Below are 13,775 nucleotides of genomic sequence, written 5' to 3'. Positions count from 1 at the left end.
TTATTCCTCAGAAGTAAAATAACGCTATTTAAAAGAGGAGGAGAAGGACCCAGGCACCCTAGCAGGAATCTCGGCCAGCAGCCAACACCAACCACCTCCCACAGGAATGAGGCCAGTTTTGATTTTCACCCATTTCAGTTGCTTCTGACTACACCCACTTAATTGAGCATTGCAGAAGAATCTCACATTAATATGTAGAATTATCAGAAATAATAAATTGTTGTTTTAAGCCACTAAGTTTAAGGTTGACTTCTTACACAGCAAAAGAGGATCAAACGGTACTTGCTAACAGTTGAATGTGTTTGTAGGCTCTGGGAAAACATCGTACTGGAATTTCCTCAAATGAATGAATGTGTAGTGAAACTGGATAACAGTCATACATTTGAGACTCAACAAATTATACTGATTAACATAAACTGAAATGAAAATTCTCGGGCCTGCAAAATTTTGCAGCACTTCTATGTAACAGTACCCAGGAAGATATTTCCCCAGCCCCACTCTCCCCACTCTTTCACCACCCATACCTCATGCTTCACTGGAAGACAGTAAAACCTCCATTAACGTGAGTGCCAGAGGGCTGAATGATTCTTATCAACTGAGAGTCACACATAAAACACATTTGTTTTCAGCACTTAATAGAAAATCTTTTATTGACTAGTATTTCAATTTATTGATTAAAATACTTTAACAAACTGACCCTAAATTTTTACTAGCTCTAGCTCTGTTCAAATTGTTTTTATGATTGATAACTCATTAACTTTGTACTTAAAAGAAGGATTTGGGAAATGTCAGCTCAAAATATTTTATGTAAGGCAGGAATAATATGTCAATTTCAATGGATAGTGGTCCTCTGATGTCTCTAGATATTTTCTTTTAAAATAGCTAACAGGTAAGTTCTGTTTGGGGTCTTAGAAAACTTCTTTGTTAACTGAATGGCTCTGCTATTTATTTCGATATTTTCTTTTAAAATAGCTAACAGGTAAGTTCTGTTTGGGGTCTTAGAAAACTTCTTTGTTAACTGAATGGCTCTGCTATTTATTTCATGACTTAAAGGGAAAAGAGTTGATAAAATTTCTTAGCACATACACACATAAAAACCCATGGTGACAATGTAAGCTTCTTGAAAAAGGCTGTCAAATTATTTTAATATTCAAGAACCTCTGACAATTGTTTTTACCCCTAGTATTCATTCAGATTTATAATTTTGTATAAGCTTACTGCTTTTAACTGAATAACTTATTTGAAAATATCTTTTAACCATTTGTGTACACCTTGCCCTCCATACTGTGCTTCTCATCTTTGAAATCAAAGGGAATAAGGCAAATGACAGTAATAGTAATTAACAGTTACAGTCATCATAGTAGTAATACTAGAGTATTATACATATCCCATTGCTTTACACAAATATTTTAGATTTCTCTTTAAAAAGAAATAGTTAAATGACTAAGTTACACAAAAATGAGAAACTTCATAATGCCTGGCACATAATAGATGTTTAATCAATATTTTTAAATAAATGAAAACAAGCAAAAAGCTATTTTATATCAAATGCTGACTAATAGCCTTATGAAATTGTAATGACTCAAGAAATGTTTTAATACTTCCTCATGAACCTTGCTGACAATGTATTGTCTATGACAAACCACATTTGTTGATTAAGACAATGACTTGATGATACTGTGCCCCATGCCTACCTCCTTCCCGGTATCAACCAATTCAAACAGCATCATTACTTCAGAAGACGTTTCATAGAGTTTCCTGAAAAGGATTAGTGACTTTTAAAAAATCTTGCTAATGAAACAGGAAAAAAAAAAAAAACTAAATAGCGTTAAGTATGGAAAGAAAAAAGTGTCCAGTGAAGCTAGTAAATATTCTCAGCAATGTGTTTAGGGGGTTGAACAGAAAATGAAAGATATTATGAATAGTGTTAAAAACCTTTATCTCTTGCTCTGGAAATTGTTTTGATCTTATGTTTGAATGAAAATGTATCTCATTTGAGAATTCACAATATCTCAATATCAATAATGAGGAAAGGCTATAAAGTCATCTCACAGGAGGAACTAGAAAGAAGCCTGCTCTCCTCATTCTGTGTCCTGCTGAGCTTATCTCTGCAATTGACTCCACATCTCAACTCTCAGAAGAACCCGAACTCTCAGCTTATCCGCTTCCTTTAAGCTTGCTTAAGACTAGAAACTTCTGTGTGTTGGGACAGGGAGAAAAATCATTTTAGTTTATTATATTGTACTGATAAACTCCAATTTATAAGAAAAAAAAATGAGGTGGAGAAAAATAAGGGATACATTAAAAAACAAGACCGAGGCGGGCGGATCACGAGGTCAGGATATCGAGATCATCCCGGCTAACGCGGTGAAACCCCGTCTCTACTAAAAATACAAAAAAAATTAGCCGGGCGTGCTGGCGGGCGCCTGTAGTCCCAGCTGCTCTCGGGAGGCTGAGGCAGAAGAATGGCGTGAACACAGGAGGCTGAGTTTGCAGTGAGCGAGACTCCGTCTCAAACAAACAAACAAACAAACAAAAAACAAAACAAAAACAAAAAACCAAAAACAAACAAACAAACAAAAAACCAGAAAAAAACCCAGGACCTAACAACTTAAGTCGGCATAGTCAGAAACTATTAAACAAGAAAAACTGACTTAAAAACTTAAGTCAGAAGAAATATTTACTACATTCATTTTTTTTGGCTAGAAAGCAATTTTGCATATTTAATATTTTGAGAATTCCTTCAAATATTCCTTCAAGTGATGGGGCTTGTGCTTTGTGTTGTCTTTTTTCTTTTTTTCTATTTTATTTCTTCTTTCTTCTTCCCTCCTCTCCTTTTCTCTCCCTTTTCCTTCTCTCCCTCTTTACTTTCTGCTTATTTCTCAGAGGTAAAACAGTGCTACTTAAAAGAGGAGGAGAAAGATGCAGGTACCGTAGCAGAAATCTTAGCCAGCAGCCAACACCAACCGCTTCCCATGTGAATGAGGCCATTTTTAATTCTCAGTCATTTCAGTTGTTTCTGATTGCACCCACTTAAGTGAGCTTAGCAGAAGAACCTCATGATAACATGCAGAATTATCAGAAATAATAAATAATTGTCCATAAAATTCAGTTAGGAAAAGTAAGAAAAGAATATGGGAAGTTTAAATAACATCCTAAGAGTTATACATAGTTGTAGCTGGAAGACTGCTTATAGCTGGGACCACTTGTATCTGCCTTGTTCTTTATTGCCAGTCTTCCAAATGACGCTTTCATGCCACACGTTCTATTGGTCATGTGGAGTTTGTAGCTAATTAGAACAAAAAGGAGAAACCTTCCTTCATGGTATTTATATTTGTTGATTTACTTATTAACACTGCTTAGGACCTACTTTATCCTGCATTACCCTACATGCAATAGGATACATGAGACATTCAGAGAAACCTAGGACATGCCTCTGCCTTTAAAATGTCTAATTCAATTGAACAAGCAAATCTTATAAATGCGACAGTGATCCAGACAATAATATACAATCCAACATGTGATGTATAGGTATACTTTTGTTATCTCTGTGGGGCTTAGTTTATGTCCAATATTTCCCACCAAGCTTTTTAATCAGGACCTGATAATTCAGAAACAAAGATTCGATTGCAGCTTCTTTTTGTTGTTGTTGTTGGTTTTTTGTTTTGTTTTGTTTTGTTTGAGATGGAGTCTCACTCTGTCATCAGTGCTGGAGTGCAATGGCGCGATCTCAGCTCACTGCAACCTCCACCTCCCAGATTCAAGCGATTCTCCTGCCTCAGCCTCCAGGGTAGCCAGGATTACAGACGCATGCCACCACGCCCAGCTAATGTTTTGTATTTTTAGTAGAGACAGGGCTTCCCTGTGTTAGCCAGGATGGTCTCGATCTCCTGACCTCGTGATCTGCCTGCCTTGGCCTCCCAAAGTGCTGGGATTACAGGTGTGAGCCACCGCCCCCGGCGTGATTGCAGCTTCTAGTAGTTCAAAACATCCTTAGGGTTATAAACAAGGCAGAGGTTGAGTAACTATTGTTCCTACCATAGAATGTCATGTAGCCATTAAAAAGAATGGGGCAAAACTACATGGAAGTAGCATAAAAGGATGCTGAACCCATATTTTTATTTATTTATTTATATATTTATTTATTTATTTATTTTGAGACAGAGTTTCACTCTTGTTGCCCAGGCTGGAGTGCAATGGCACGATTGAACTGATATTTTGAAAGATAAAAGTAAGTTGTATAATAATCTATATAGAGGGATCCCATTTATATAGAAAAGACCTTCATATACCTCTGTGAATGGTATACATGTATCTTTATGTACTAAACGTGTTTCTCTCTGTATATGTATAAATGTGTGCATATAAATCTACATAGAATAGAAAACTAATCCCATATTCTTACCAATGGTTACCACTGAAGAGCAGTAATGTGGAGTAATGATGATGAGGAACTTGAATGTTTTATTTCAAATATATCTGTAGTGTATGAATTGTTTACCACAAAAGATATCTATTTTTCTATTAGATTGAAAGGAAAGGAAAAAGTCAATATGATGGGTCTTGCTTTTTAAAGTGTACTGAGGTGGCAGAAACAAGTAGCTTATTTTATAATACAAAGGAGGATGCATTTTGTTTATAGATTCTGGATGAAATTACAAAAGATGATGCGTTTGGAAGACAGAAAAAAAGCCCATAAGCTAAAATCAAAAGTACATCTCTTATGGTAGTTGGCTCTTATTTTACTCACATACTCCAAACTAATCCAAATATTTATCAACAACCAGGAAAAGAATATCTACTTCCCATAGCTACTAGAAAGGAAAGATAACTCTGCCTTTCAGGGACCACAAGTTTGTGCTTTTGGGTATTCCTAAAGTCCATTAAGCCTGTACACTGCATTATAGGAAAGTCAGGACATATTGTTACCTAATCATACAAAGAAAATGATGTGGTATTTCAGCGTAGTTCTTACCTTCCTAAGTAGAGTTCTTACACATGTGTAAGGGAGATAGGTACTGAGAAAGGGAGAGTGGGAATGTGAAGTGATGCGTAACATGCAACTTAGTAGGAATTTTGACCTGTCTGGTCTTTCTCTGGGTTGGGCACAGCTTGACAGGCTTATGTGTGGATCACCACATACCCTCACTTCCCCTTCCCTACCTCTTCCTCCTTTCTGGTTTTGAGGGATAGGATATAAATGACATCTTCAAAGCATGAGAAGCCACTTATCTTCAGACTTGTAGGCAGCAGCTCACCCTCATGTGCAAGTCTTCTGGCTCTGGAAACAACTCTAGCTCAGCCTTCTCCATCATGAGCCTCAGACTCAATGCCACCCCTTCCTGTAACAGTGCCAGACCATTTTGTGCCCTGCAGGTGTTGCTGCTTCTGTCACTGCTGCTGACTGCTCTGCCTTCCTGCACCAATGGGCAAAGTAAGAGAAACTTAGGGAAAAGCAAAGGGAGAGACCTGCTGCTTGCAACTGTTGCTGCTTCTGCTATACCTGTGTCTGAGAGAAAGACTAGCTGGTGCCCTGGGTCTGGAGAGTGCCATTATACTAACAACTCCAACTGGAGGAGGCACACAGAGGGGGCACTTCACATGTGCTGAGCATTCTGCTGGGCACTTTAGTAAAGCTTTACAGATCATATTCACAATGGCCTTATGAGAGGGGTACAATTACTGTCAATTTACAAATAAGGAACTGAGCGAAGTATTCATGACCACTAATCGCATTTTCTACTCCAGCTCGATGTGTAGACAGTGTCTTGTACATTGAACTGCACTGCGTGTGTGTGAAGTCAGCCTCTGGAATTCATCCCAGCAATGTCATCCCAAACATCCACATTTATTTGCTGTTAATTATCATGGGCATGTCTAGTCTAACAGTAGAGTAGAGCAAGAAAAATCAATAAAAATGTATTTGGAAGGAGATTCTCAAATAAAGAGGACAAAACACCGTGCAATGGTTAGCCAGGAATTAGGGCAAACCTAGGATGAATCCACCAACATTCACTATTTGGAAGTGGTCAGGTCAGGAGTCCATTGCAACGAAGTCTAAGCGCTGTAAGTCCCTGCTTCTGTGTCATTGCTTCATGAGGAAAGCCCTCCACCTTCACCTCCATCCCCATCTGTATTCTTTTCTGTTTCTCAACAGATAATTCTGTTGTCTCTTGCAGAGTCATGCTGAAAGATGAGAGGAAAATGTGCCTGGACCCAGAAGCTCCCAGAATCAAGAAGATAGTCCAGAAAATGTTGGAAGGTGATGGGTCAGCTGCTTAATCTGTTCACTTTCTGCCAAACCTGTTTACCTCCCAGGAAGGGCAAGATTTTAAAGACTTTCTAGAATTCCTATTTTATCTTACTGTGTTAAAATTACTCTTACTGTGTTAAAATTCAGGTATTTTTCCATTCTGTCTCAAAAATCATATTTTATTCTGAGAAGGCTGGTTAAAAGATGACAGAAAGATGAAAATAAGCAAGCCTAGTTTCAACATAGTATATGGTTTACTCCCTAATTCCTGGCTAACCATTGCACAGTACTTTACTCTCTTTATTTGAGAATCTCCTTCCAAACACATTTTTGTTGATTTTTCTTGCTCTATTTTACTGTTAGGCTAGACATGCCCATGATAATTAATAGACTTTATAATGGTCAATGATATAAGAACTCACACAGAGCCCAGTGTAGAATATTTGCTCAATAAATTTTTGTTAAACTATTTAGGGATGTAATAGAGTTTTCCAATGTGCTAGGATGTCTTGTTTACAACATTCTCTGAAAATTTTTTCTAATGTTTATTTTAGCCTTCCAGTGCTGAAAATAATAAAGTTGTTGAATGTAAGTTTTGTAAGTTGTGATTATTTACTTTAAAGTGAATATATTTGCCACGAGTAGAGTAAAAATATATAGTGAAAACATATCCAGATATTCTATAAAGAAAACTATGGTATTTTCTGGAACAACAAAAAAAAAGAAAGTTGAAAGAAATTTAAAACCTTGCCCCAATATTAGATTACTTAGCAGGTGACAGAGTGGGGATTTGAAACTGTGTTCTCAATACTGCACCATGCCACTTTTCCCAACTCTTCTTCCTCGAATGAGGAGATTACATTACATATAACATGGTATTATTGGCATACAAAATAGGACTTAATAAATAGATAGCATATTGTATATACTATAATGATTATAGGAGAAGAAATAAGTTTACCTGCTCCAACTTGTACATGGACTTTGGGGAAGTACTCATGTACTAAGCATGTAGTTTACAACTTTTGTGCTATTAAGGAATGCTTTCTTTATCTCCTCACCATCATAGGTTCAATACCTTAAAGTGTTTTGTCTATAAAATAAATGTATATATTAAATAACAGTTAACCAAAACTATACATAAACACGTAATAAAGCAGTAAATGCAAATTGCAACTCTTCTGTTTAGCTTTTTTCCTAATTATTCAAAGCAGCTCAAGCATCTCACTCATATCTCTTGTGTTTTACCATTGAAACTTGTCAAGGCCAGCTACTGAGACATAGCACAGTGTTGGCACTACATTTATTCTTCATGAGATGCAAGTGTCTCTTACCTTTGTGTGCAGTTATTGAGTTATTCTATCTAGATGCAGAGAAAGGGTAGTTTAATTGCCACTCGCTGCTGCCTGAATTCCTGTATGCTGCCAATGTTGAAATCTGGGGATAAGGTTGTACAGACCTTCTATGTTGTCCATTGAAATGTAAAACCATCCCTTTTATTTATTCTCTGCACTGTTAATTTTCAGTTCCATGGAAATGTAGGAATTACAATGTGTTCTGCAACAGCCATTGAGTTGTATACCGGATGTTTAAAAATACAGTCAAATGTTGCTTAACGATGGGGATACGCTCTGGGATATGCATCATGAGGCAATTGTTTTCATTGTGTAAACATCATAGAGTGTACTTACACAAACCTGGTATAGCCTACTATGCACCTAGGCCATATGTTATGGCCTATTGCTCCTAAGCCACAAACCTGTACAGTATGTTACTGTACTGAATAGTGTAGGCAAATGTAATCCAATGATAAGTATGTGTGTGCCTAAACATATTTAAACATAGAAAAGGTATGGTAGAAGTATGGTCAAATAGAAAATGGTAAACCTGTAGAGAGCACTTGCCATGAATGGAGCTTGTAGGACTGGAAGTTGCTCTGGGTGAGTCAGTGAGTGAGTGATGAGTAAATGTGAAGTCCCAGGACATTACTGTCCAATCCCGCAGGCTGTATAAACACTATACACTTAGGCTACATTAAGTTTCTAAAAAATATTTTTTTATTCAAAGATAAATTAACCTTAGCTTACTGTAACATTTTAATTTTATAAATGTATTAATTCTCTTAATTTTTTGACTCTTTTATAGTAATACTTCACATAGAACACAAACACATTATACAGCTATAATTATATTTTTTCTTTTCTATCCTCATTCTATAAACTTTTTAATTTTTAATTTTTTTCACCTTTTAATCTTTTCTGTTGAAAACTAAGACTCAAACATAAAAATTTGCCTATATAAGATCAGAATCATCAATCATTGTCCTCCACATTCATTTCTTGTATCATGGACAATAAGACACATGGAGTGGTCATCTTCTAAAATAACAATGTCTTTTTCTGAAATATTTTCTGAAGGGCCTTCCAGAGGCTGATTCATAGTTAACTCTTCTTCCATTAGTAGTAGAAGGAGTTCACTCTAAAATAATGATTAAAGAGTACAATATAGTAAATACACAAACCAGATAGAGCATTGTTTATTATAATTATTAATTTTTATGTACTGTACATAATTGTATGTGATATACTTTTATGAAACTAGAAGCACAGTAGGTTTGTTTACACCAGCATTACCACAAACACATGAATAATACATTGGCTTGCTATGATTTTACAACAGCAATGGTGTCACAAGGCAATAGGAAATTTTTAGCTCCACTATAGTCTTATGGGATCATCACCATATACACAGTTTATTACTGCCCAAAACATTGTTATGTGGTGCATGACTGTACATAAGTCACAGAGAATTGCTATTGAAGAGATCACTATCTGGTGGGAGAGGCAGACTAGTGGACAAATAATTGCGACCATATGTGACACGTCAATATAGATGTATGTTCCAATTATACGCTCTAATTGCTCCAATTGAGTAGACATATGAACATGTCAAAGCCTCATCATCATCATTTTCAACACATTACCTTCACTACTGTAGCTGCTGTGCATTGAGTCCCTACCAGTACATTGAAATAGTGATAAACGTTATGATATCTAATATCACAGTGTTTTCCATCTAAGAAACAAAACAATTTTAAACCCCTATAAATACACAGATACACACACACACACACACACACACACATATATATCTACAATATATGTGTGTGTATGTTTGTGTATTCTGTGAGAAATAGGAAAAACAGAGTTCTGCAAGATAGAACAATAAGGGAACACGATTACATTTAGCTGTCAGGGAAGGTCCACCTAAGGGGGTGATATTTAAGCTGACACCAGAAATATGAATAGGTCCTAGCCAGCTGAATAGGCAGGTATTGGGAGAGTAGGAGAAAGAATTGCATATTCCTACAAAAATGCAGGCTTTCTGAGCATTAGAATATCAGCTAGTTCCATCCAGTGGGTCCCTGACACCCTTCACCACTGTTAGTCAGTGTGACAGGGAACCTCGGGCTTTGGGTTAAGGGTGTACCTTGCCCTGCTCAAGAGCCAAAGTCATTCTTTTTTAGAGAAGGGAAGACAGTCGATATGGATCTCTTCCCCTTTCCCATGTGGGATTCTGTTGCATCCCCTCCCCTGTCACCTCCCATCATTCTCACACTCAACTCCCAGATGCCCTGAATCCTCCCGCAGAGAGCATCACGGCTCCCCACCAACAGTGCAGCCCATCTCACCCTGTCACTGGAACAGACTGAAGACAACAGCAGGCACCCGAAGACGTGGCCTGGCAAACTCTCCTTGTCCTCTCTTCTGACTATTATTCAGGATGGGAGCAATGAAGAAACATCCAGAAGCTAAGTTTTTATAAAAATAATGCATTCAAATATTACTTCTGCAATTTTTCTAAGAGTTACGGAAAATAGACCTTGCGTCCTAGAGTATACTGGGTGATTGTCGGTGAAGCCTGGTGAATCCCATCCAGCGACTAGGGAAGTTTTCCACATGCAGGTGAAATTCAGAAGAGTCAACGCCTAGAGACCAAATTAAACTTATTAGTATCGGAAAACAATTGCAAACAACATACTCTTCAAACACACAGCCGCCAAACTCAGTAGTAATCAATACTGAAGTCGGGAGCACATGAGCAGTTCTTGAGAAGGAAACAAGAACTGCCTGGGTCCTGAAGCCACTTGCTGTGTAAGTTGCATGGTGACTACAGAGAGCTCTACTATGATACAACACAGAAAACATTTCTCTTCTAAGATGCAAGTAGTGCTTCTAACTCCACAAATGTAAGTATATATAAACTGGGATTGAAGGTAAGCATCTTTATACCAGCTCCCAGTCAAGGCAGCTGCCCCCAGCCTTTTGTTTTGTAATCTTGGCTGGCCAGAGTCCGAGTCTTCACAGCAGTATCTTAGCTCCTGCACTACAGTTCCTCGCTGTCCACCCCCGGCTTCCGGACTGGAAGAACAGGGACGGAGGATAAAAGAAGACTGGTGAGGCCAGGAGTCACTGCCTGCAGAACCCCAGCCCGACTTTCCCTGCGCACTGGGATCCTGCTGGAACCTCTGCTGCAACATGAGCTCCGCAGCCAGGTCCCGCGCCACCTACCCGGAGATGCTGTTCCTGGCGTTGCTGCTCCTGCCAGTTGTGGTCGCCTTCGCCAGCGGTGAGAGCAGAAACCAGACTGGAAGGGCCAGCAGCGGCGAGAGGGGAATGCGGGAAGCTCTGGGGCTGGGGAGGAATCCTCTAGGATCATGATCGCAGCTACACTTACCGCGAGCGTGCTGAGTGTGCGGGTACAGTGGCAGGCAGGCACGGGCACCTCGCCACCTGATCAGCACAACTTCTGAGAGAGGTATGATTTATGGCTAAGGAAAAGAAGGCTGAAGGTAGTGGAAAAAGTGCCTAAAGTACCTCTGGCTACTCATGGAGTCACCATTCCGTCCCCTCCTCCTCTCTTACACCCTCCCTTTCCCCCTCAGCTGAAGCTGAAGAAGACGGGGACCTGCAGTGCCTGTGTGTGAAGACCACCTCCCAGGTCCGTCCCAGGCACATCACCAGCCTGGAGGTGATCAAGGCCGGACCCCACTGCCCCACTGCCCAACTGATGTGAGTCCTCGCACTACCTCAGTCAGTGCCCCCACTCCGTGCCTCCTTTGCCCATTCCTCCCCCTTCTAATGCCATTTGCAAACCCAAGGACTGAAAGGCGCACCTCTTCTCTTTTCCCTGCCAGAGCCACGCTGAGGAATGGAAGGAAAATTTGCTTGGACCTGCAAGCCCCGCTGTACAAGAAAATAATTAAGAAACATTTGGAGCGTTAGCTACTAGCTGCCTGAGTGTGCGCTTTCAATCTAACTGTGAAAGAATCTTCTGATGTTTGCATTATCCTTCTTATATTAAAAATAAATCAAGTTGTGGTATAGTAAATCTATTTCTTAACAATACTGCAAAAATAATGCTGACACATCACAATTTCATATTTTAAAATTTCCAGAATTTTAAGCAAAAAGCATTATGAAGGAAAACTTGGCTTAATAAAGACTGATTTTGTTCAGTGGTATATGTTAGCTGATGCATATTTGTTCATTTATACGATTGCAGTACTTTATAGCTACATATTTACCTTGAATGTTAAAATTAGCTTGCCAATAAATATTAGTAGCTCTTAAGCATTACTCGACAGCTTGTTTTTTTTGTTTTTGTTTTTGTTTTTTTAAATGAAGTAAATAAGCAACACTCTGCTTTTATCCCCACAAATTCCTTAACATTGAAGATATTAAGATTCTGGAAACTAGGAGAAGTGTGAGGTAATATTTTCATTCATCCTTTGGGAAGACATTGCTCTATACTGGGGAGAAATGAAGGAGTTGTAACATGGGCATATTAGTTTCCTGTTGCTTCTGTAACAAATTACCACAAACTCAGTGGCTTAACCAATACAAATTTATTGTCTTGTAATTCTGGAGGTCTCACGTCCAAAGTAAGTCTTAAAGGTTAAACTCAAGCTGTCCCCAGAGCTGTATTCCTTCTGAAGGCTCTAGAAGAGAATCTACTTCCTCTCCTTTTTCACCTGCATTCCTTGCCTCATAACCCTTTCCCCAGTCTTCAACCTGCATCACTCCAACCTCTACTTCTCCTCTGTCTCCGCTGACTCTTCTACCTTTTATATCCCTCTTAACTCTCATAGGAGGCTTGTGAATACATTGGATTCACTTGGATAATTCAGAAACGCTTTCCAACTCAAGTTCTCTAATACATCTATATATCTATATATCTCTATCTATCTATCTATCTATCTATCTATCTATCTATAGATACATATATATTTGCCATGTTAAGCAACATATTCATAGTGTTCAGAGAGTAGAACACAAGGATCTCAAGGGTGAGGGGCATTATTCAGCCTACCACCAAGGACCAGAAGGCAGAACCTACTTGAGGCAAGAGAAAGCTACAAACCTTTGTTCATGAGCTAGTGCAATTTTGACCTAATGTGACAAGGTGTACAGATAGGATTAAGATCTATGATAAAATACAGATGGTACAATTCAATCTCTGTGGTGGGCTGGAAAGGAGGGAGATACCTAGGATGACAAACTAAAAAAAACAAAATTAATAGATACTGACGAATATCATCTAAAATTTCCACATCCACATTGCAAACTAGTATTATTCCCATTATAGAGATGAGGTGACAGTCTTGGGAAGGACACAGCTTGTCAGAGGCTGAGCAGATCATTCTGACTCCTGACTCCCTGCTCCTGCTTTCACATTGTGCTTTCACACAGGAAAGTGGCATGTTAGCAAAATCCATGAACTAGCTGTTAAAGGTGAAGTACAAATTTGTTGGGGGGATGGGTGGGGCGGGCAATGGGAAGACTGGAACTGCCTCAAAATAAATAACAAGTAGAAAGACACAAGATCATTTTAAGTCATTTGCATGTTTGAACAACAGTTCATAGCTCTGCAGGGTTGGAGTATCTATGGGGAGAGTGAATGAAAAAAGGTCTCCCAACCAGTTTTTGCCCACTTAGTGTTTTTTATCTTCCGTACAACTTATGCACTACTACCCAAATTATATTTCCAAAACCCAAATATTTCATTTCCCTGAATAAAATATTCAAGGTCCAAAGTCCTTAACCTGGCATCCCAGGCTGTGCCACACTCACTTTTCCTCTGTGCCTTAGTTTTCATATATGTGAAATAAGGACATTATGAGTGTCTAACTTTATGGATTGATTATCTTAAGAACTAGAGAGAGGATATATGCAAAACATTTGGCACAGTTCCTTATACACAGTCTGAGCTTAAAAATGAAGGACTATTAATTCTATTATAGTATTACATTACTGGTATCAATATTTCTCTTAATGCACCATTCCAGTTACTTTGGAGTGTTGAGTAAGAATTTTTTTTTTTTTTTGTAAGACAGAGTCTCACTCTGTCACCCAGCAACCTCCGCCACCCAGGTTCAAGTGATTCTCATGCCTCAGCCTCCTGAATAGCTGGGATTACAGGCAAGTGCCACCACTCCCAGCTAATTTTTGTGATTTTGGTA

The 13,775-nt window shown here is 38.6% G+C and overlaps 1 protein-coding gene across 1 annotated transcript; it reads left to right on the top strand.

Moving 5' to 3' along the window:
- Positions 1–10,730: 10,730 nt before the first annotated feature.
- LOC112625331 (platelet factor 4 variant) lies at positions 10,731–11,893 on the top strand. Its single transcript, XM_025386595.1, has 3 exons — positions 10,731–10,882; positions 11,199–11,325; positions 11,451–11,893. Exons 1-3 carry the CDS (start codon positions 10,792–10,794, stop codon positions 11,536–11,538), a joined length of 306 nt encoding a protein of 101 aa, XP_025242380.1. The 5' UTR covers positions 10,731–10,791; the 3' UTR covers positions 11,539–11,893.
- The last annotated feature ends 1,882 nt before the right edge of the window (positions 11,894–13,775 follow it).

Source organism: Theropithecus gelada, chromosome 5, assembly GCF_003255815.1.
Source record: "Theropithecus gelada isolate Dixy chromosome 5, Tgel_1.0, whole genome shotgun sequence".
NCBI lineage: Eukaryota > Metazoa > Chordata > Mammalia > Primates > Cercopithecidae > Theropithecus > Theropithecus gelada.
This window is presented reverse-complemented; position numbering and strand designations above follow the sequence as displayed.